The sequence below is a fragment of the Medicago sativa genome, chromosome 5 (assembly GCF_051527215.1).
Source record: "Medicago sativa cultivar Bolivia chromosome 5, Bolivia_mono, whole genome shotgun sequence".
NCBI classification, from domain to species: domain Eukaryota; kingdom Viridiplantae; phylum Streptophyta; class Magnoliopsida; order Fabales; family Fabaceae; genus Medicago; species Medicago sativa.
Genome location: NC_140753.1, coordinates 42,330,727 through 42,352,078, shown reverse-complemented (window position 1 = coordinate 42,352,078; position 21,352 = coordinate 42,330,727). Strand labels below are relative to the sequence as shown.

The following is a 21,352-nucleotide window of genomic DNA, read 5'->3' as shown; positions in this document are numbered from 1 at the left end:
TTTACCTTCCACAACCCGAAGTCGTTACTACCGGTAAACTTTTCAATGTCCCACTTCGAACCCATGATACCTGGTTATTGATTTGACCTTTGCCCCACGGTGGGCGCCAATTGTTGCGGATTCGTTGTGAAAACCACACCAATAAAAACTTGATGTGTGGAGCAAATTAACACCAAGCAATCAAATGAAGCGGATGACAAAATAATTCAAACAAAAAATAAACAGCAAGAGAAGAGAGAAAGAGAACACAGGAATCTGTTTACCCAGTTCGGTCAAATGATGACCTACTCTGAGGGAGAGAGCAGCTCTCCGTTCCACTGTAATGATATGAGTTTCTTTACAAAGAGATATTGAAGGTTACAAGAATTAGTCTTCAAACCTAACTCTACCCTCAGTCCCAGCCTCTTCCCGTGACCAAGAGACTTAATCCTAATAGTGCTTTGTTCAAGGTGAATCAAAACAATCCCAACCCTAGTGTTGTTGCCAAGAGAAATTCTCTATAAACCCTAGTTTGTATGTTGGCTTCTAAACCCTGTTTTCTACACACGTAATCATCTGATACGAGGTTTATATTTATAGTGGAGTGCATTCCTCATAAATTGGAACAAAATCAGGCCCAAAAATACGATCTGTTTTTCTGCATCAGCGCAAAATCTGTGACACTCCATATTATTAACTAGAAAATAATATAGAAATGTTTGCTAAGGTACTAGCAACTGGTTGAAACTCAAGGTTTAAAACTCAAATAAACATAGTACTTATTACATGAAGTATCCAAAGGAGTACCAAGTCACGTACTTCAAATTATTAACGCATAAAAGTAAACAAAACTAAGAAAGGTTGCCACGTCCAACAACTCCTCAAGTCTCCTTCGCCTTGGCTTTATCAGTTCACTTATATGTAACATGCAAACTAATTGGAATGAGAATACATCTCAGTGAGTTCATAAATAAATCATACATGTACCTCGCCTCATCGGCAATAATTATTAAGCTCTTGCATATAAGATTCTCACTAACTATTTCATTATATCTAGATACTACAATCTCATCATCATACATATGTATTCATAAGAGTATGAATAACAAAGTTTATCTCTGCTAGAGAACTTGAATCATCAACACAACCCTTTACAGTAAGGTATTCTCATCATTTACATATCTGTGCGTATTGCAAAAGTCCACACGAGCGTGAGTGTACCTAGGTGGTTGCCAACCGGTAAGGTAGACTAATAAGTCGTAAATGGCACCCCATTTACCTGCCCTTACCGAACATACTTAGGATATCCCATGTGTTTTGAGAGTACCCTTCTACCTCACAATTTGTATCTTTTAATTATTACCCTTAATTTGCTTAGTTACCTAAACTAGCAGCTAGTATCCTTTAATAGTTTACAAGTAATAATATATGTATATATGGCAGTAAGTTATATTGGTTGGAATCCAACACAGTTCATATATATAGCCACCAAAAATATATGTCCCTAGATTGTGATAATTCAAACTGAAACATAAATTATATACATAGATCTACCCATATGCATAGCCGTAACACGTATCCTTCACTAGTTGTAAATCTACAAAAAACCATAACTATATTTCCAGAATTAATTAATAGATTGTATAATATTAAGAAGTTAAATTAAAACTAAGAACCAAAACATATTGGTGATAGGAAGAAGCACCGTTCCTGAAACTTCATCAGAATTAGTATTATTGAACTAGAAACTTAACCACTAACCGTTATGCAAAGCCGTGATACACCTAAGTATAAGCAGAGATTCATATCCTAGTGTTATTCCCAATCAAAGCACACACATCCTAATTAAGTGTGAATATGTCTATGGTTTGAAAATCACCAAATTGATCTCACATATGAATTACTTAAATCAGCCCTGTACAGATATCAGTTAAAAATCACCGTTACAATTTTCGATGGTAACTAGTTCTACCCATAGGCCATATAACTAACTAATTCAATTAAATATGTATGATTCCAAATTCTAATTCTCATAAATTGATACTTAATCAGAACTCACCTGATTAAGAGGGTCAGTGATGATGCCAAGAATTGTTGGAACCGTTCTTGTTGTTATTGGGAGTCAAGGGTGAGGATTTTTGGTTCTGTTTAACGTGAAGTAGAAAGTGGGGAGGTTTTGAGAAGTTTTTCCCTAATTGTTGACTTGGTCTTAAATATAGAGACATATGATTGTAAAATGACAGCTTTGCCATTACTCTTTATTTTCTTCTCCATAATAACCTTATTCGCTTCTATCCCACTAACACACTCATAAACTATTATTTTAAATTAAGGTGATTTAGTAAATAATAATTAATAAGAATATACTATTATTTTTGGGGTGCTACATTTCTACCCCCCTAAGGAAATTTCGTCCTCGAAATTAAAGCTTACCTTGAAACAAATGAGGATAGGTCTCCATCATCTTTGATTCTAATTCCCAAGTTGCCTCTCCAGGAGGTGATCCTTCCCATATGACCTTCACAAGAGGGATTTCCTTGTTCCTCAAAGTTTTGATGCTGCGGTCAACTACTTGAATTGGCTGTGGTTGGAAGGTTAGATCCGATCTCAATTCCACCGTTTCAAATGCTAGAGGTTTAAATGGGTCTGCAATATACTTCTTAAGCTGAGATACATGAAAGACATCATGTAAACCTGACATTGAAGGAGGTAAGGCTAATTGGTATGCAACAGGACCCACGCGTTTGATAATTTGAAATGGTCCAATGTAACGTGGATTAAGCTTCTTTGCCTGGAACGCTCGTCCTATCCCTTGTTTAGGGGTTACTCTCAAGAAAACATGATTACCCTCTTCAAATTCTAGAGGCCTCCTACGATTATCAGCATAACTCTTTTGTCGGCTTTGAGAAATCTTTAATTTCTCTTTGATCAATCTAATCTTTTCTGTGGTCTCTTGGATGATTTCTGGTCCAAGGATTCCTTTATCCCCCACTTCTGTCCAACATAAGGGGGTCCTGCACTTTCGTCCATACAAAGCTTCGTACGGGGCCATGCCTATACTAGAGTGATAACTGTTGTTATAGGCAAATTCAATCAAGGGCAAGTGTTTATCCCAACTGCCTCTATCCTCTAACACACAAGCTCTAAGCATATCCTCAAGGGTCTGGATGGTCCTCTCTGTTTGACTGTCTGTTTGAGGATGATAAGCTGTACTGAGATTCAAACGGGTCCCCAAAGCCTCATGGAAAACTTTCCAAAGTCTCGAAGTGAACTTCGGATCCCTATCTGATATGATGCTGACTGGTACTCCATGTAGTCATACAATTAACTCCTCAGCCAGTTTAGCTGACATGTAAGTAGTCTTGACCGGTAGAAAATATGCTGACTTAGTCAACCTATCGACCACTACCCAGATTGAATCATATCCTGCCTGCGTGCGAGGTAGTCCAACTACAAAATCCATGGAAATTCTCTCCCATTTCCAAACTGGTATCTCTAATGGTTGAAGCATGCCAGCCGGTCTCTGGTGTTCAGCTTTGACCTGTTGACATACTAGGCATTGCGCCACGAATTCTGCGATGTCGGTCTTCATTCCTGGCCACCAGTAATCCCTCTTTAAATCATGATACATTTTTGTAGAACCCGGATGTATACTAAAACTGCTTTTGTAGGCTTCCTCCAAGATCCGCTTTTTAAGATTTGTTTCATTTGGCACACATAACCTTCCTTCAAAAAGAATGACACCATCGACTGCCATTGAAAATTCTGGCCTACTCAATTTGGATTGTAATTCTTCGTCGCATGTTTGAGCCTGACCAATTTGTGCTCGTAAGTCGCAAGAGATTTCAAGTTGGTTTAGTAAAACTCATCTGTTTAGCCAGGTGACATTCAAATTGAGGTTTCTAAAATCTTCATACAAACATAACTTATGCATCATTGATTGGGCCGCATATAATGATCTCCTACTTAAGGCATCTGCAACCACGTTTGCTTTTCCTGGATGATATTTTAGCTCAAAATCATAATCCTTGAGGTAGTCTATCCATCTTCTTTGTCTCATGTTCAACTCCTTTTGATCAAACAAGTATTCTAGGCTCTTATGATCACTGAACGTCTCAAAACGGACTCCATACAAGTGGTGTCTCCATGTCTTCAAAGCAAAAACTATGGCAGCTAACTCTAAATCGTGGGTAGGATAGTTCTCTTCGTGTGGTTTGAGTTGGCAGGAGGCATAGGCTACGACTTTCCCTTCTTGCATTAGCACGCAACCCAGGCCTTTCAAGGAAGCATCACAAAACACTTGATATTCTCGGGTTGAATCTGGAATAGTTAAGACTGGTGCGGTAGTTAATCTAGTCTTCATTTCCTCGAAGCTCTGCTCACATTCATGATTCCATGTGAATGGACTGCCCTTCCTAGTAAGGTGCGTCAAAGGTGATGCAATCTGGGAAAAATTCTTGATAAACTTTCGATAATAACCTGCTAGTCCCAAGAAACTCCTGACCTCAGTGACGTTCTTTGGATGACTCCAATTGAGCACGGCTTCTACCTTAGAGGGGTCAACCCTCACACCTTCTTTTGAAATTACATGACCGAGAAATTTCAACTCTGACATCCAAAATTCACACTTACTATACTTAGTGAATAATTTCTTCTCTCATAGTATCTGTAACACAATCCTCAAGTGTTCTTCATGTTCTTCTAAACTTCGAGAGTAGATTAGTATATCATCAATGAATATTACCACGAATTTGTCAAGATAAGAATGAAAGATACGGTTCATATAATCCATGAATATAGCTGGAGCATTGGTGACCCCAAAAGGCATTACTAATAATTCATAATGACCATATCGTGTTCTGAATGCAGTCTTCGGTATATCTGAAGTCTTAATGCGGATTTGGTGGTAACCAGATCGTAGGTCAATCTTCGAGAAAATTATGGCTCCTTTGAGTTGATCCAACAAATCATCAATTCTCAGCAAAGGATATTTATTCTTTATGGTCACTTTATTCAGTTGTCGATAATCAATGCATAATCTCATTCCTCCATCCTTCTTTTTGACCAATAACACTGGCGCACCCCATGGAGAGACACTAGGCCTTATGAAATGTTTCTTGATAAGGTCTTCCAACTGAGCCTTCAATTCCTTCAATTCCAATGGAGACATCCGGTAGGGGGACACTGACACTGGTCCTGCACCCTGAATTAAGTCTATGGAGAATTCCACTTCCCTGTTTGGAGGTAAGGATGTAATGTCCTCTAGGAAAACATCAACAAATTCTTTCACTATTGGGATAGAACTGACATCTAATTGGGGCTTAAAATCTGTTGAGAGCATAAGAATGTAATTTTGCTCACCACCAAACAAACATTGAATCAATTGGTGTGTACTGTCTAATAGTGTGGAGAAGACTTCTCCTTCTGTCATAGTTTTAGGAGGAACAAAAATTACCTTCTCTTTACACCCAATATACACTTGATTAGCAGATAGCCAATCCATACCTAAGACCACATCCATAGCTTTCAACGGCAAACAAATCAAGTCTACTAAGAACGTCCGTTCAGAAACTATGATAGGACAATTTGCACAAACATGCGTCGTTTCCACACTACCCTCAGTCGCGGTGGTAACCACCATTGTATTTGATAATGGTGACAAATCTAAATTAAGTCTCTGAACACATTTATCAGAAATAAATGAGTGTGTTGCTCCACAATCAAAAAGTACCATAATAGGTTCTTGTCGTAAGTAACACGTACCCGCGATTAAGTTATTGTCTCCTTGTGTCTTCCTTGCGTCAAATGCATACACTCTCCCAGTTGCAGGTGCACTGCTCTCCACTACTCCCTTCTTCTTCTTCCAAGAAGGACAATCTCTCATAATGTGTCCCGACTGCTTGCATGAGTAACATAGTCCCTTCCCTGCCATACATTCACCTGAATGTTGCTTTCCACAATTATCACACTCTGGTGGTTTTGTAGACCTGGAGGGTTGAGCTTTCTTGTCATTGTTCTGTGGATTCCGCACCTTAAGTTGCTGCGCAAACTTGTTGGAGTCCTTCTTCCTTTGTTGCCATTGTTGTTCTTTTTCAGCTTGGACCCCCTTCAAGCTTTCTTCAGCTATATAACATTTATGCACCAAGGTGGCATAATTAGTGACATCTTGGACAGACACACTATGACGAATATCAGCCCTCTATCCCCACTTGAACTGATTCATCTTCCATTGGTCATCTGGTGCATAGAGGGCTTGTGAGGAAAAACGGGCCAACTCTTCAAATTTTGCAACATACTCATTCACAGACATACTCCCCTGTTTCAGATGGTGAAATTCCTGTTCTTTTTGAATTCTGACGTTGTTAGGAAAATACTTGTCAAGGAATATAGGCTGAAAGTGTTCCCAATCTAACGACAAGTTGTTGGCCACCATGTAGGCACTAGCTCCCTCCCACCAGGCTTCAGCAGCTCCTTTCAGCATATGCACAACGAATGTTACTTTTTCTCCTTCGGTGCATGGTACTACTCTAAAAATCTTTTCCATCTCCTTTAGCCAGCCATGAGCCTCTAGCGGTACAGTACTTCCCTCAAAACTTGGAGGTTTCATCTTGAAAAACTCTTGGAAAGCTCCATGCCCTCCATGTGGTGGAGGTGGCGGGGGAGATGGAGCTTGTTGAGCATTCCCAGCTATGTTGGTGAGATGATTCAGAATGTTCGTCGAGAGGGTCTGTTGTTGTTGCATCATTTGCATCATCTGGGCCCAACGGTTATCATCTCCGTCATTTGCAGCTCGTCTACCACGCCCCCTTCCAGACATATTGTTCTGCATATCACACACAAATATCAAGCTGATCAGACTTAATACTTGATGAAATGATAATTGGAAAAATATATATGAAACTAAGGTGACGTTAACCTATTGACTCATAACTACCCAAGGTACTTTCAAGATCGACCTGCTCTGATACCAAAATGCGACACTCCATATTATTAACTAGAAAATAATATAGAAATGTTTGCTAAGGTACTAGCAACTGGTTGAAACTCAAGGTTTAAAACTCAAATAAACATAGTACTTATTACATGAAGTATCCAAAGGAGTACCAAGTCACGTACTTCAAATTATTAACGCATAAAAGTAAACGAAACTAAGAAAGGTTGCCACGTCGAACAACTCCTCAAGTCTCCTTCGCCTTGGCTTTATCAGTTCACTTATCTGTAACATGCAAACTAATTGGAATGAGAATACATCTCAGTGAGTTCATAAATAAATCATACATGTACCTCGCCTCATCGGCAATAATTATTAAGCTCTTGCATATAAGATTCTCACTAACTATTTCATTATATCTAGATACTACAATCTCATCATCATACATATGTATTCATAAGAGTATGAATAACAATGTTTATCTCTGCTAGAGAACTTGAATCATCAACACAACCCTTTACAGTAAGGTATTCTCATCATTTACATATCTGTGCGTATTGCAAAAGTCCACCCGAGCGTGAGTGTACCTAGGTGGTTGCCAACCGGTAAGGTAGACTAATAAGTCGTAAATGGCGCCCCATTTACCTGCCCTTACCGAACATACTTAGGATATCCCATGTGTTTTGAGAGTACCCTTCTGCCTCACAATTTGTATCTTTTAATTATTACCCTTAATTTGCTTAGTTACCTAAACTAGCAGCTAGTATCCTTTAATAGTTTACAAGTAATAATATATGTATATATGGCAGTAAGTTATATTGGTTGGAATCCAACACAGTTCATATATATATAGCCACCAAAAATATATGTCCCTAGATTGTGATAATTCAAACTGAAACATAAATTATATACATAGATCTACCCATATGCATAGCCGTAACACGTATCCTTCACTAGTTGTAAATCTACAAAAAACCATAACTATATTTCCAGAATTAATTAATAGATTGTATAATATTAAAAAGTTAAATTAAAACTAAGAACCAAAACATATTGGTGATAGGAAGAAGCACCGTTCCTGAAACTTCATCAGAATTAGTATTATTGAACTAGAAACTTAACCACTAACCGTTATGCAAAGCCGTGATACACCTAAGTATAAGCAGAGATTCATATCCTAGTGTTATTCCCAATCAAAGCACACACATCCTAATTAAGTGTGAATATGTCTATGGTTTGAAAATCACCAAATTGATCTCACATATGAATTACTTAAATCAGCCCTGTACAGATATCAGTTAAAAATCACCGTTACAATTTTCGATGGTAACTAGTTCTACCCATAGGCCATATAACTAACTAATTCAATTAAATATGTATGATTCCAAATTCTAATTCTCATAAATTGATACTTAATCAGAACTCACCTGATTAAGAGGGTCAGTGATGATGCCAAGAATTGTTGGAACCGTTCTTGTTGTTATTGGGAGTCAAGGGAGAGGGTTTTTGGTTCTGTTTAACGTGAAGTAGAAAGTGGGGAGGTTTTTAGAAGTTTTTCCCTAATTGTTGACTTGGTCTTAAATATAGAGACATATGATTGTAAAATGACAGCTTTGCCATTACTCTTTATTTTCTTCTCCATAATAACCTTATTCGCTTCTATCCCACTAACACACTCATAAACTATTATTTTAAATTAAGGTGATTTAGTAAATAATAATTAATAAGAATATACTATTATTTTTGGGGTGCTACAAAATCGGACTCCGATTTTTTCAGATCGGGCTCCGATTTTTTACGAGAGGAAAGTGTCAATACTGGTCCCAAAAACCGGGCTCCGATTTTGACAGCTTCCAGACTTCAATTTTGAGTCACTTTCAACAAAATCGATAGATTATTATTACATAAACCTTTTATTACAATTAGGTTGTAACTTCTAAGTTATCAAATTTGAGTGGATGTTGGTCTTTTTTTTTTTCCACCAGTGGTGTGGAATCCTTGGGATAAGAAAGCAAAGGTTATGGCTGATTTTGGGGATGATGAGTATAAGCATATGCTTTGTGTAGAGGCTGCTAATATTGAAAAGGCTGTCACTTTGAAACCTGGAGAAGAATGGAAAGGAAGGACGTGCCCGTGTCGACGTGTCCATGTTGGATTGTTATCCCTTGGTTACATTTTAAGCATGTTTTGCAGCTGCTGTAGAGGTAGAGAGACAACTTAGATTTTGTTAAGAATAACATAGAGAAAGAGCTTGTTGCACATATTGTGTACATTGAAAGTTTTTGAATAAATTGTCATTATATTGTGCATCTGTTTGGTATTTTTGTTTCTCTATTTTATGATACTCCTCAAACTATATTGTCTTGATAATTATAGAACTATTAAAACCTACGCTTTGCTAAAAATTCAATTGATACTATCTTTATTTCTTCTATTTGCAGAAGCTGAATAGCACAAGAGAATCAATTATGCCAAAGCTGTTTGCAGGAGCTGAATAGCACAAGAGAAACAATGATGCTAAAGAGAAATGATAAAATAGATAGTGTTGCTGGCCTAATATGGAATGGTATCTTGTACTTGTGGTGCGTTTGCAGGTGCTGTTTTGTTTGAGGTTTCCGACGGCTTGCTTGGTTTATTAAGTTTGTGCTTTGCACAGCTTTTCTTGTTGAGCAGCTGCTGCGTAGGCATTTTGCTGCTCGTATTTTTGTCAGCTTCGGCAGCTTTATTTGAGATTGATCGATGCATTATTCCTATGGAGCAGAAACATTTGTCTGTCTTTGTGATTTTCAGGGTGATCCACCTATATATGGCGCCCTTTAGAATAACTTTGTTGTAATATTTGAATATTTAATATATTGAAGAATGATACTTTCCCAAATCAATATTCAACATGATTATTTTTTTTAGAAACGGCTAAATTTATTCACGTTGAGTGTGTGCAAGAAACACAACAAAAACTCGTGGCCACAAATAAGAAAAATACAAAGGGCTCTGATATAGCAGAAAAATGAGGCTACCATATTCCTGCTAACAGAAACTCAATTTTTCTCCATATGCCTGCTAACAAAAACTCCATATGGCTGCTAACAGAAACTCAATTTTTCTGCATATGCCTGCTAACATAAACTCCATATGTCTGCTAACAGAAACTCAATTTTTCTCCAATATATGGCGCACTTTATATTGTTAATGTAATTACGTAAATGTAATATATTTTTTTTAGAATAACATTGTTGTAATATTTGAATATTTAATATATTGAAGATTGATACTTTCCCAAATCAAGTTTCAACTTGATTGATAATCTCTGTTTCAAAATCAATTACATAAAAAGGACCGAAATTGAAATATATTAAAACATTCAACCAATCAGAAAGAGTGCAATGATGGAAAAATTACAAAAAGTTTAAAATGATAAATGATGGCTAAGTAACGTTAAAGCCAAAATGAAACCAAACTAGACCAAACTGAGAAATGGCACTGCCCTGCAACTTACATACACCCCACAACAGAGAAACTACTGCAAATATGCAGGAAAACTACACAGTCGAAACAATAAGACTCCACCTTACAATATAAACTCAAATTTTACTCCAATAGTTTAATAACCATTTTCACCCCATCATGATGATGAATGATCATTTATATGGTGCTGTGCCTGCAAAAAGTACACACGAATGAAATAATTAGTGACTTATGTTGAAATTTGACTATATTGCAAAAACAAATCATAAATCAATACCTGTAAAAGTTATAAATATGAAACATTGTGGTCTATGCTTTGAGAAGAATATGGAACCTAAAACCAATAGATTTTGAATGAGTTATTTTCATAATATATATTTATATGTGTAAATAAAATTGAAGAGTGTTGAAATCTACTATATTCACCTGATTAACATCAAGATATTTTTGATTTGGATTGAAGGGAGCTAACATTTGTTTTACTTGAATGCTCTCTTGTGTGTCAATCACATCAAGATCAATGGTCTGAGATATAGAGAACTCTTGATTTTCTTGAACTTTAGATATACTAGGCCCCTACATAAAAATAAATAAATTAGACATACATTTTATTACGTGTAAGGGAGATAAAATAAACTTGAAAATTTCAAGATTACCTCTTCTTGACTTTGATAAGTGTTACTTTTTTTGTTGCCTTTTTGTCCTTTCTTTCCAGCAAGCTTCCTTTTCACAATTTGATCAACTTTAGAAGCCTTCCTTTTTGAAGGAGGACGCCCTTTACTTCGAGTCGCTACAGGATCAAGAATTTTAGTCATCTGATTTTGAACTAAGTTATCTCCTTCAGTGATCTCTGAAAAACTTTCATGACATGTCATCTCCAGTTTTAAGTTCTCTATTCTATCCATTACTTTCGATAAATCATTTTCAGTATGGATACATGAAGAAGCAACTTCGTAAAAGGCATCACAAGCTTTAGCTACACGCTGCAACTCTTCATTTCCGGCTAATTGATCAAAACCACTTTTAATAAGTGTATATCTTCGCTTAATATCCTTCCCCCATCTTGGCAATATATAACAAGAGGGCACTGACTCTGTTTTAGCTGTGAGCTTAAGAACACAAAGGATATGTCTACATAAAATACCCTTAAACTCAAATAAACAACATGTACATCGTATTTCAAAGTCTTTCTCATTGAAGAATACCTTGAACATTATGTCTTTAACTGTATCAAATACCTTTTTACTTTCTGTCACACAATATGTTAAGTTCAAAGCCTCCATTCTCTCAAAGAAAGCATGACAGTACATCATAGAAGCCACTTCTACTTGAAACTCTTTGAATTTTGCATTGGTATATGCCTTTTGAAATTGAGATTCAAATCCAAAATGACTTATACAAGCAATAATTCTATTGGATGAACTAAAATCAGCCATATTTTCCTTTTCAATTTTATCTTTCAATGCATTATCATATTGTTCAACAAATTGCTTCAATGATGTCTTTGAGTGCACATATCCATCAAAAAATGCGTTCATACTTTCACTTCGTTGTGTAGTTGACATTCCAGCCCAAAATGTGTCTCTCACATACACAGGAACCCAACGATGACGCTCATCAAACAACCCTTTCAACCATTCATTATCATGAAGTTCATAACATTCAATAATTTTTTCCCACTTCTCCATGAAATCACTTATGCTCAAAGAATCATACACCGCATCATGCAAAAGTATTTTGATAGACTCATAGTTAGAGAGTCTACTCAATTTTTCTGGAACCTTTTTCATTATATGCCACAAGCACCACCGATGGCGAGCTTTCGGGTAGACGGCCTCAACTGCATTCTTCATTGCTCCATCCTGGTCAGTAATTATGGCTTGTGGAGCACGTCCACGCATACATTCTAACCAAGTAGTGAACAACCAAGAAAAAGTTTTAGTATCCTCCTTCGACAATAGGGCGCAACCTAACAGAACTGATTGACCATGATGATTTACTTCAACAAAAGGAGCAAAAGGCATGTCATATTTATTTGTTAAGTAAGTGGTATCAAAGGTTATTACTTCGCCAAAATACTCATAAGCAGCCCTACATCTCGCATCTGCCCAAAAAACATTTCGTAAACGACTTTTTTCATCCACATCCATTACATAATAAAATTCATTATTTTGTCTTTGCATTCTAACAAAATAATTTTGAATGGCTTCAGCGTCTCCTGTCCCAAGTCGAAGCCGCCTCACTTTGTCAATGTAGTTTCGAACATCTTTTTCCCCGAATGTAAGGTTATCATATCCACTTGCTTCAACAACCATAGACCGAAAATTTCTACTTACATTAATCCCAGCTTGGTCATTAACCTCCAATCTCCTTTTTATACTAGGGTCAATAATCTTGTTACATCTAAAATATCTTGATTTGCTTGGACTTATTAAGTCATGATTATGTTCAAGAGCAACCTTAGAAATAGTAGTTGTTCCATCTGAAGACACACATACATTTATTCTAGCCTTACAGTGTGTTTTCATGCTAAGATTTGGCTTTAAAAGATTTTTGGACTTACTCACATAGCTTCTTGCACGGTTACACCCTAGAGTAAAATACTTTTTTCCATCATCTCCCTTTTTTGTACTGATTATGCTAACTCCAAAACCTATACATCTTGCATAATTCTTGTAATATTTGTCAACTTCCTCTGCAGAATTAAATTTCATGCCAACCTTAGGTTCATCATCTTCATTTTCTGTTAAATTATCCTCACAATTTTCGTTTATGTGATCACTCTCTTCTTCTTCTTCTTCTTCAAAAGATCTAAAAGTTTTCTCCACTAATGCAACAAATTTTTTAAAAAAGAAACTTAAATTAATCAACTGAATTAAAAGTAAAGGCAACAAGATTAATTCTAAAACAATAAATAAAGAGATAAATTAGACTTACTATTGTCTCTTGAACTGGATGCTAAAATAGGGAAATCAAATTTCAATTGATGGTTGAGGTTAGAGTAGCAATGCTGATAAACAGAGGCAACAACGACAATCAAACTAACAACTCTGGAAGCGACGAAATTCAGTTTTGGAATCGACGGTGAATGTTGGTAACTGTGAGTTTGTGTTGTTGAACAAAATCAGAACATATAAGGTTATGGAGAAGGAAGATTGTACCGTGATTGTCCAAAATCAAAATGTGTGCCGTGATTGTCTCTTCCATATATTTATTTATTTATTTTAATGTTAATATTAAAAAATTATATAAAAAGGAAATTGGATGGTGGGGACAGTTATTCTTTCGTGCAATTCGTGGGGTGCTTGTCGCACCATATAGCACAACTGTTTCAACATTTCCAAGATCTGAATTCTATTTATAAACTTTTATCACCAGACATAATATCAAAGATAACTTTTCTATGCTACAAATAGTTAAGTATACTGGCGATAAAGGTCGGATCAGTTAACAAAAAGTTGACTCATCCAAAAAATCTTAAATTCAAAATTCTTACTCATCTAAACTTTATTTCAACGAAAAAAAAACATCCTATGATAAAAAAAAATGTTAAGTATCCTATGCTCTAGGGTGAGGAATAAACAATGATTAAATTTATCAAAAAGAAATGTTTGAATAAAAGGAGCTACTTTTTCCTTACAATTCTTAAAACAAACACGCAACAAAAACCGACACTTATTGATATTTTTCGTTCTATATTTTTCACCATCATCTTTGTAACATCCCGTTCTTATTATTATTTTTATTTATAAATTATTTATTTTCTGCTTTTATTTAATGTGATTGATTTGATTGGTTAGTTGATTTTTATTAGAATTGAGGAGTAAAAGGTATTTTTGACAATTTAGGAGTGAATGATATTTTTGTGAAGTTATTAGAAAATAAAAGATCACGAGGAATTAAGGGAATAGATGTGTATGAGTAAAAGGAAGGTTTATGTGAAGTAATTTGAAGGTGATAAAAAACAGACAAGAAGGGAGGCTGAATTGTGTTGGCCTTTTTGACGATTTCTTTTTCTAAGTGTTTATAAAAACCTAGTCAAAATCTGATTTTACAGATTCTGACTCAGAGTCTGAATGCAGAGGAATACAAAACACAGACATAAAGAGTCAGAGAGAGAGAGAGAGAGAGAGAGAGAGAGAGAGAGAGAGAGCAAACACAAAGCAATTTTATACTGGTTCCTACCACCACATAGGAGTAGTCCAATCCCCTTGCACTTTCAAGGAATTTCACTATAATAACTCTGGATTACAGATGGCTCAAGGACACTACCAAGAGACTTCTCTTTGGTCAAGCACAACTGCAAGAGATTTCTATGCTTAAGCACACATGCTTAAGACTTCTGCTTTAGGACACTGCCTAAAGACTTCTTGTTCAAGGACAACTCCAAAAGACTTCCCTTTGCTTAAGCACAACTGCTTAAGACTTTCCCTTTCTCAATCACAACTGAATGAGATTTCCTATGTGCAAAAGGTTTCACCAAGAGACTTATCTGCTCAAGCACGCATGCAAGAGACTTTCTAAAATGTTTACACAACTGTAAACAAATTAATTTGTTCTCACACTGGATTTAACAACGGTAATGTAAACTGAACAAATGAACATACTCTTTAGGATTTCTAAGATATAAACTTTAAAGCTAAAATCCAAAGTGTTTTGCGTTATTTGATTTGACAGAGTATTGGCACAGAAAAATAGCAGTGTTTTGTTACTTCTTCAAGTCTTCAACTCCTTATATAGGCAGTAATTTGAGAGACGATGGAGAAGAGTCCCAACACAAATAGATTCATTGAGAAGCTTCAATCAATAACAATGGCTCTTTGCCTGATATGGATAATTTCGTTGGAAAGTCCTTTGAATTTCCTTTGATGAAAGAAGAATTATAAGTTGCATTCTCTTTATTCTTGAGGTCGTTTATCTAGTTGCACACGTAGATAGAAGAAGAAAAATGAATTGCTATATCAGATATTATGATAGAGACAACTCACAGAATAAGACAAAAACTTACGTGGATTCTGTGCCCCTGAGATCCAAGTAGGCCAGTCAGCTTCTGTGTCAGATGTCCTACATAAAATCTATTTAGATAACTCTCTAGCTTCTGTGAGGCATCCTTATTCTAAGGACGTTGACTTCTGGTTGACTTTTCTTTAGATCTTCCATCCAAGAACAAGCAAGTACACAGTCGCAATTGAAATACAAGCAAGCATGCAAAATAAGGCACAAGAGAGAAGATAGCATGCAAAAGGATGAGAGACAATCAACAAACATCTACTCATAGAATAATCACAATTAACATATGAGAGAAAATTTTAAACAATAAAAAAAGGGTAAGAGGTGATTTTCAAGGAGAGATCAAAACACATTTGAATCTCCAAGAACTTTACCTATAACCAATTATACCTACTCCATTGCTTGAGTGCTTCAAGATGAAATGATGATAGAGAAGCCTATTGTGATTAACCAACATGATAAGACAATGGAGAGGTTAAGAATTTAAAGTCCTCGAATACGTCTTCCCAAGAAGCTTATTGTTGAGCATCATCCTTGACTTACTTCAATCATCATCAATCCTACACACACTAAAACAAACATACCTTTCCCAATCTTTTGGGAGTAAGAGAAAACAAGGAATACCTTAGTTGATTTGTGAGAACTAAGATGTGCTAAAGGATACGAAAGTAAGAAAAGGAACACATCTTAGTTTTAGTGTCTTGGACAACCTAGAGGGAAAAAGTTCCTTCAAGGTTGTAAGACACATTAACACAAATTAATTAGGATTCCTTTGGCTTCCAACAAAAGTTGGAGCCTTGGGATAAATTTCACAACAAGTTACTTTAGGCACCCACATAATTACCCCCTTAGGAGCTTCAACTCTCCTAATGTGGCAAAGAGGTGTGGTGTGGCCACTTATACCACAATAATGACACCTAATTGTAGGTACATGAGTTTTTCTATGATTCTTATTATTTCTTACATAAGAATATTTAGTGTAGGGTCTTTTAAAAGGAGCTCTTTCCTCCTTAGAATTCATAGCGAAAGTCATAGTACCTTTAGAGACGTGCTCTAGTTTCTTATTTAGAGAGGTTATCTCTTCATGAAGACTAGGGCAAATCTCACAACTAGAAAAATCCATCCAATTATCATATTTGGGTGAATTTTTATTAGGTGACTCAATTGTAGGACTTACAATTTTCTCATTAACAAGTAAAACATGCTCATCTTTTAAGCTTTCAAATGCTTCCTTAAGTTTAGAAATTTCGGATTCTAATTTCAAAATAGTTTTCTTTTGAGCAATTAGTTTTTCAAAAAAATTTAGAGATTCGGAATGCATTTCTTCAATAGAATCTTGTAAGTCCTTATAAGTGGGTTAAAAATCGGAGTAAGAATCAGAGTCGGAGTCCAAGAAGATTACCTCATTTTTAGCTTTCTTCATTTGACCCATGAAACATAGGTCGTCTTCATCCTTGTTTTTGGTGTCACTGGTGTTGGAGGTAAATTTATCTTCTTCCCAAGAAATGTAGGCCTTTCTTCATTTTGAGTTTCGATTGAATCCGGATCTTCCTCTTTCTTTAGCAAGTTCCAGGCATTCGTTTTTGTAGTGACCTTTTTCTCCACAACCATATCAACTAACCACTTTGTCATCACTATCTGATTCTTTTCCATTTCTTGAGGCTTTCCTAAAGTTCACTAGATTCTTGTTATTGTGCTTTAACCGATTCCTTTTAATGTAACGGTTGTACCGTCTTACAAACATGCTCATCCCCTCTTCATTTATAGCATCGACTTCAGATTCATCATCATTTTATACCGAAGAGGTAGAGGCGGACGAGGTGGTGTTTAAAGCAATGGACTTCCTTTCCTTCTTCTTACAGTCTTCCTCACTTGACTTGAAGCGATTGATCTCATGCTCATGTTCCTTTAACTTGCCAAAGAGTGTGATCATACTAAGAGCATTGAGATTTTGTGATTCTTTGATAGCGGTAACCTTGGGTTGCCATTCCCTTGTCATACATCTCAAAATCTTATTAGTGCAATCTTAGTTTGAAATGTCCTTACCAAGGTTTTGCAACTTGTTTACAATATGAGTGAATCTCATTTGCATGGAAGAGATGGATTCACCATCCTCCATGCGAAAGAGCTCATATTGTTGCACAAGGGTATTAATTTTTTATTGTTTAACATCATGGGTTCCTTCATGAAGGGTTTCCAATGCATCCCACATAGCTTTAGCGGTCTTACAATGAGAGACGGAATGATACTCATTAACCCAAAGAGAGGAAATGAGAATATTTCGCGCCTTTAAATCATATTGTACCTTCGTTTTGTCATCGTCGTTCCAATCGGCTTTAGGCTTATCTAGGACTACACCGTCTTCGCTATCAGCGGCAATTTGCGGTTGATACTGCCCATTGACAACGGTGTCCCAAACATCCATGTCCACCGATTGGATATTAACGCTCATGCATTCTTTCCAATAGTCGTAATTTTCTCCGTCGAAAATAGGTGCTCTATTATTCGCCCCTTTGGGCTCCTTATTAGCTATATGGATCAACTCTTCCGGTAGTTAGCCGTTAAGAAGAGACCATACCACTTGTTGGTCTATATGGACAATAAGGTTATAAGCTAGAGGGTGGTGAATAGTTTTTTGAAAAGTTTTTCTGGAGTTTGATAAAACTTGATTTTAACGAAATAGACTATTGGAATCGTGCGCGAACAATTACAACAATAAGCAAAAAGATAAACATATGTGTAATAAGATTCAATGTAGAATTGAGTGATTCAAAATACAATCTTATTAACAATCAAACTTTAATGAGCCTTGAACAATTTACAAAACTTTATACAATTTCAAAACAAAACCTATTTGAACACTAATACCAAACTATCAATTGAAAACACAATGCATATGAAATTGAAAAATTGAATAGATTTTGCAATAAATTGATCTAAGCAAATTATTTAAAATCTAATTCAATGAATTAGATTATCTTGTGATGAAAAACAACTTCGATCAAACTAGCAATTATTCTAACAATTATTCAATTAATCACATGCAATAGTAAAAAGTAAAGAGGATAGGGAAGAGAGATAACACCAATATTTTTATAGTAGTTCGCTCTTTCTCGTTCTCTCTAGAGCTACATCTACTCTTCTTGTTGAAGTACGCCTTCACCAAGGTCATCCACTAAGTAACAAATGTTGAATACAATGTGTTTACAAGAGTTCTTGAAATTAAACCTAATTCTTCAACCCCTATGCAAACACTCCGCCAAACTTCAAATAACTTTGAATATGGTGCTCCTTGAATCTTCGAATCCTTGATTACCCGTGCACCCCTTTGAACTCTTCACTCAAGTCTTCGATGCTATGTCCGGTAAACGAATCCCTTTCTACTTCAAGAACGGTTAGAAAGACCACCAAGACCTTTGGAGGTGGAATGAGATTATTCACTTCACTTTGAAGCCTTTATTAAGTCCAATCAATCTCCTTGAAAGAACCAACTTACAATCCCTACTAGCACCCTACCAAATCAATGTGACTCAATGTACAAATTGATTTTAAGAAAAAGTGTTTAATCTTGAAGAATTTATGTGCAATGAGTTTTTGAGACCTAGAGAGAATAGTTGCAAATGATTCAACGATTTGAAAGTTATGAGGATAAGAGTTTATATAGTAAAGGCAAGCAAGAGCAAAATTTCGAGCCAAAAAAACTAAATGAATCGATTCACTAAATGAGTGAATCGATTTAGACCACTATATGACAATCTGAGAAAGGGAGAATGATATGAAGATTGATACGCATCAAATGATTTTTGAATCGATTCAGACTGCCCAGGATGAATGTTGATACGATTCACAACAATGTGAATCGACTCATGATAAGTCAGAGACATATGATGATATGATTCATGAATTTTTGAGATAAATCAGAGTGAATCGATTCACACATGTTATGAATCAATTCACACAAAGTCAGAGACTTTTATGATACGATTCAGATATGTATGAATCGATTCATGCAGTAAAACATGGAATTTTTGACAAGTGATATGTGAAGAAATGGAAAGCTTGAGACACACGTAATCTTAGATGCTTTAACATATTCTAAGATAGCAACAAACCAACTATCCTCAACTTAAAACATAAAATGATAAACAAGCCAGCATCATCAAAAACTAGCCAGAGGCTTCAGATATCAGATTCCTTGGTCACACAGAGATTTGTAAGCTCCGATTAAGTCCAATCTGATACCTTATCAGAGTTTGATAAGATTAACAATTAAACGTATATTTTTTATTTATTAAATTCAGAAAAATTAAATCCAGGTTTCCTAGCTTCTGTTAGGCTCAGCGTTCAAATACTCTATCCTTTTCCACTTTTGTCATAAAAAAAACAAAAAAAAAATTAACAGAAAGAGAAAAACTTGTAAAATCATGAATAAACAAAGATGTAATCTGATTAGGATAAACATTCTTCATTAATCATGGAAATTACAATAGGAAAAATAGAAAAACAAAATAAACAAAACAAGCAAACAAAGAGCTTTTAAAAAAATTAAACTAAATCCTAAGTTCTGAACTCAACATTTGAATTTCCATTAAATCCTAGGCTATGTTGTCCGAAAGTTTTAAGATCTTCTGCTTCTTCTTGTTCTTCAAGTTTTCCCATAAGCCTTCACAACTTGGAGTCTGAAGATGTCATCAGAGAGGACTTTTACATCCAAATCAAGCAATCACATCTGCATCTCCATCTTTAATGTAGTTTAACCAACCATCTTCTAATGCTAAGGTTTTCTTCCCATTTTTTATGAGTTGAACCCTAGCAAATTTACGAATGGCAGAGTTGGGCGGCTTAAACTGAATCCCCATAGAGTTAAGTCACGTAGGGATGTTTTGGGAAGGTCACGTGGGAGTGTGCAATTTATGTTGGGAGAAGAGCAATTTTGTGTGTGTGTGTGTGTGTGTGTGTATTGTAATCAATTGTAATGACAAGCTATTGCCATTCTATTTGAAAACCTAGCCGTCTCTTTGTTCTCTATTGAAACCCTATATAAACTTATTCGTCTCTTTGCTCTCTATTGAAACCCTATATTGTTAACATAAAGGAAGATAAAGCTTGATTCCCTTACCCCTATAGTCTCTTTCTCTCTCTTAATTACATCCCCATTGTATCCTTTATAGGTTTTGGGCCTAAACGTGGTTTGTCTTGGTTAAGATTAAGAGTATTACTTTTCCCACCCTATGTCTTTCCTTGCGCGTCCTATTTTTTTCCAATTTTGCCCCTGGTCCGGATTTCGTATTCCAGACTGAATTGTTAGAATTTTTCAGATGTTTCCGGATTTTAAAATCTGGAACAGTATTTTAGCAAAACTTTTGCAATTTTACGCTCCACAATTCGTAAAATAAAATGCATATAAAATAAAAAACAGAAATAAAAAGACACAAACATAAAAACAACTCATTTTATTAATATATGAACAATACATTACAATAATTTTCAAGCTTTTTAAGCTTATTACATAAGATCCTAAATCTATTTCTAATCTCCTAAGAGCCTAATTCTAATCTCCTAAGAGCCTAACCACTGGTATGTGATAGGACATAGCAGTAGTTTGGCTATTGGAGGAAAACCGGAGGAGGAGGGAAGAGGAGGGCGGGAAGAAGAAACAAATGCCCCTGAGGGAGGTGGGGGGTGCTTAGACTTACGCCTAGACAGGCGAAGCTAAGAACCACACTGACCCACATGACCCTCAGATGAACCGCGCTTAGTTGCAGCGCGGTTCCATCCTCATTGACCGTTCATACAAACCCTAAAAGTTTTCAACGAGGCCCTTATCTATGAAAGGCCAACGATGGAAAACCATGGTTGTAGAAGGAAGAAGAGGAGGAGAGGGTGGGAGAGGATGGTGTGAGAAATGGTGGGGTTTGGGAGGCTATTTATAGGGAGGGGTGGGTAAAAAATGGTTGGGAAGCCATA

At 36.0% G+C, this 21,352-nt stretch overlaps 2 protein-coding genes, 2 long non-coding RNA genes and 1 pseudogene across 4 annotated transcripts; 1 reads left to right on the top strand and 4 right to left on the bottom strand.

Moving 5' to 3' along the window:
* Positions 1-3,295: 3,295 nt before the first annotated feature.
* Positions 3,296-6,796, bottom strand: LOC146922215 (uncharacterized). The gene is made up of 6 exons (XM_085711493.1): positions 6,247-6,796; positions 5,165-6,102; positions 4,681-4,975; positions 4,145-4,416; positions 3,901-4,075; positions 3,296-3,804 (listed from the first exon to the last, which is right to left on the bottom strand). Exons 1-6 carry the CDS (start codon positions 6,794-6,796, stop codon positions 3,296-3,298), a joined length of 2,739 nt encoding a protein of 912 aa, XP_085567619.1.
* Positions 6,797-7,014: 218 nt separating this feature from the next.
* On the bottom strand, positions 7,015-8,422 carry LOC146922214 (uncharacterized). Its single transcript, XR_015010836.1, has 2 exons — positions 8,338-8,422; positions 7,015-7,195 (listed from the first exon to the last, which is right to left on the bottom strand). It is a non-coding gene; the product is annotated as an uncharacterized LOC146922214 (long non-coding RNA).
* A 381-nt stretch (positions 8,423-8,803) lies between these two features.
* LOC146922213 (uncharacterized) lies at positions 8,804-9,788 on the top strand. Its single transcript, XR_015012401.1, has 2 exons — positions 8,804-9,114; positions 9,352-9,788. It is a non-coding gene; the product is annotated as an uncharacterized LOC146922213 (long non-coding RNA).
* A 744-nt stretch (positions 9,789-10,532) lies between these two features.
* Positions 10,533-13,544, bottom strand: LOC146922212 (protein FAR1-RELATED SEQUENCE 6-like). The gene is made up of 5 exons (XM_085711492.1): positions 13,313-13,544; positions 11,032-13,202; positions 10,802-10,951; positions 10,677-10,709; positions 10,533-10,568 (listed from the first exon to the last, which is right to left on the bottom strand). Coding segments are annotated over exons 1-5 (2,391 nt in total). The 5' UTR covers positions 13,314-13,544.
* A 3,453-nt stretch (positions 13,545-16,997) lies between these two features.
* Positions 16,998-20,244, bottom strand: LOC146922211 (uncharacterized; annotated as a pseudogene).
* Between the last annotated feature and the right edge of the window lie 1,108 nt (positions 20,245-21,352).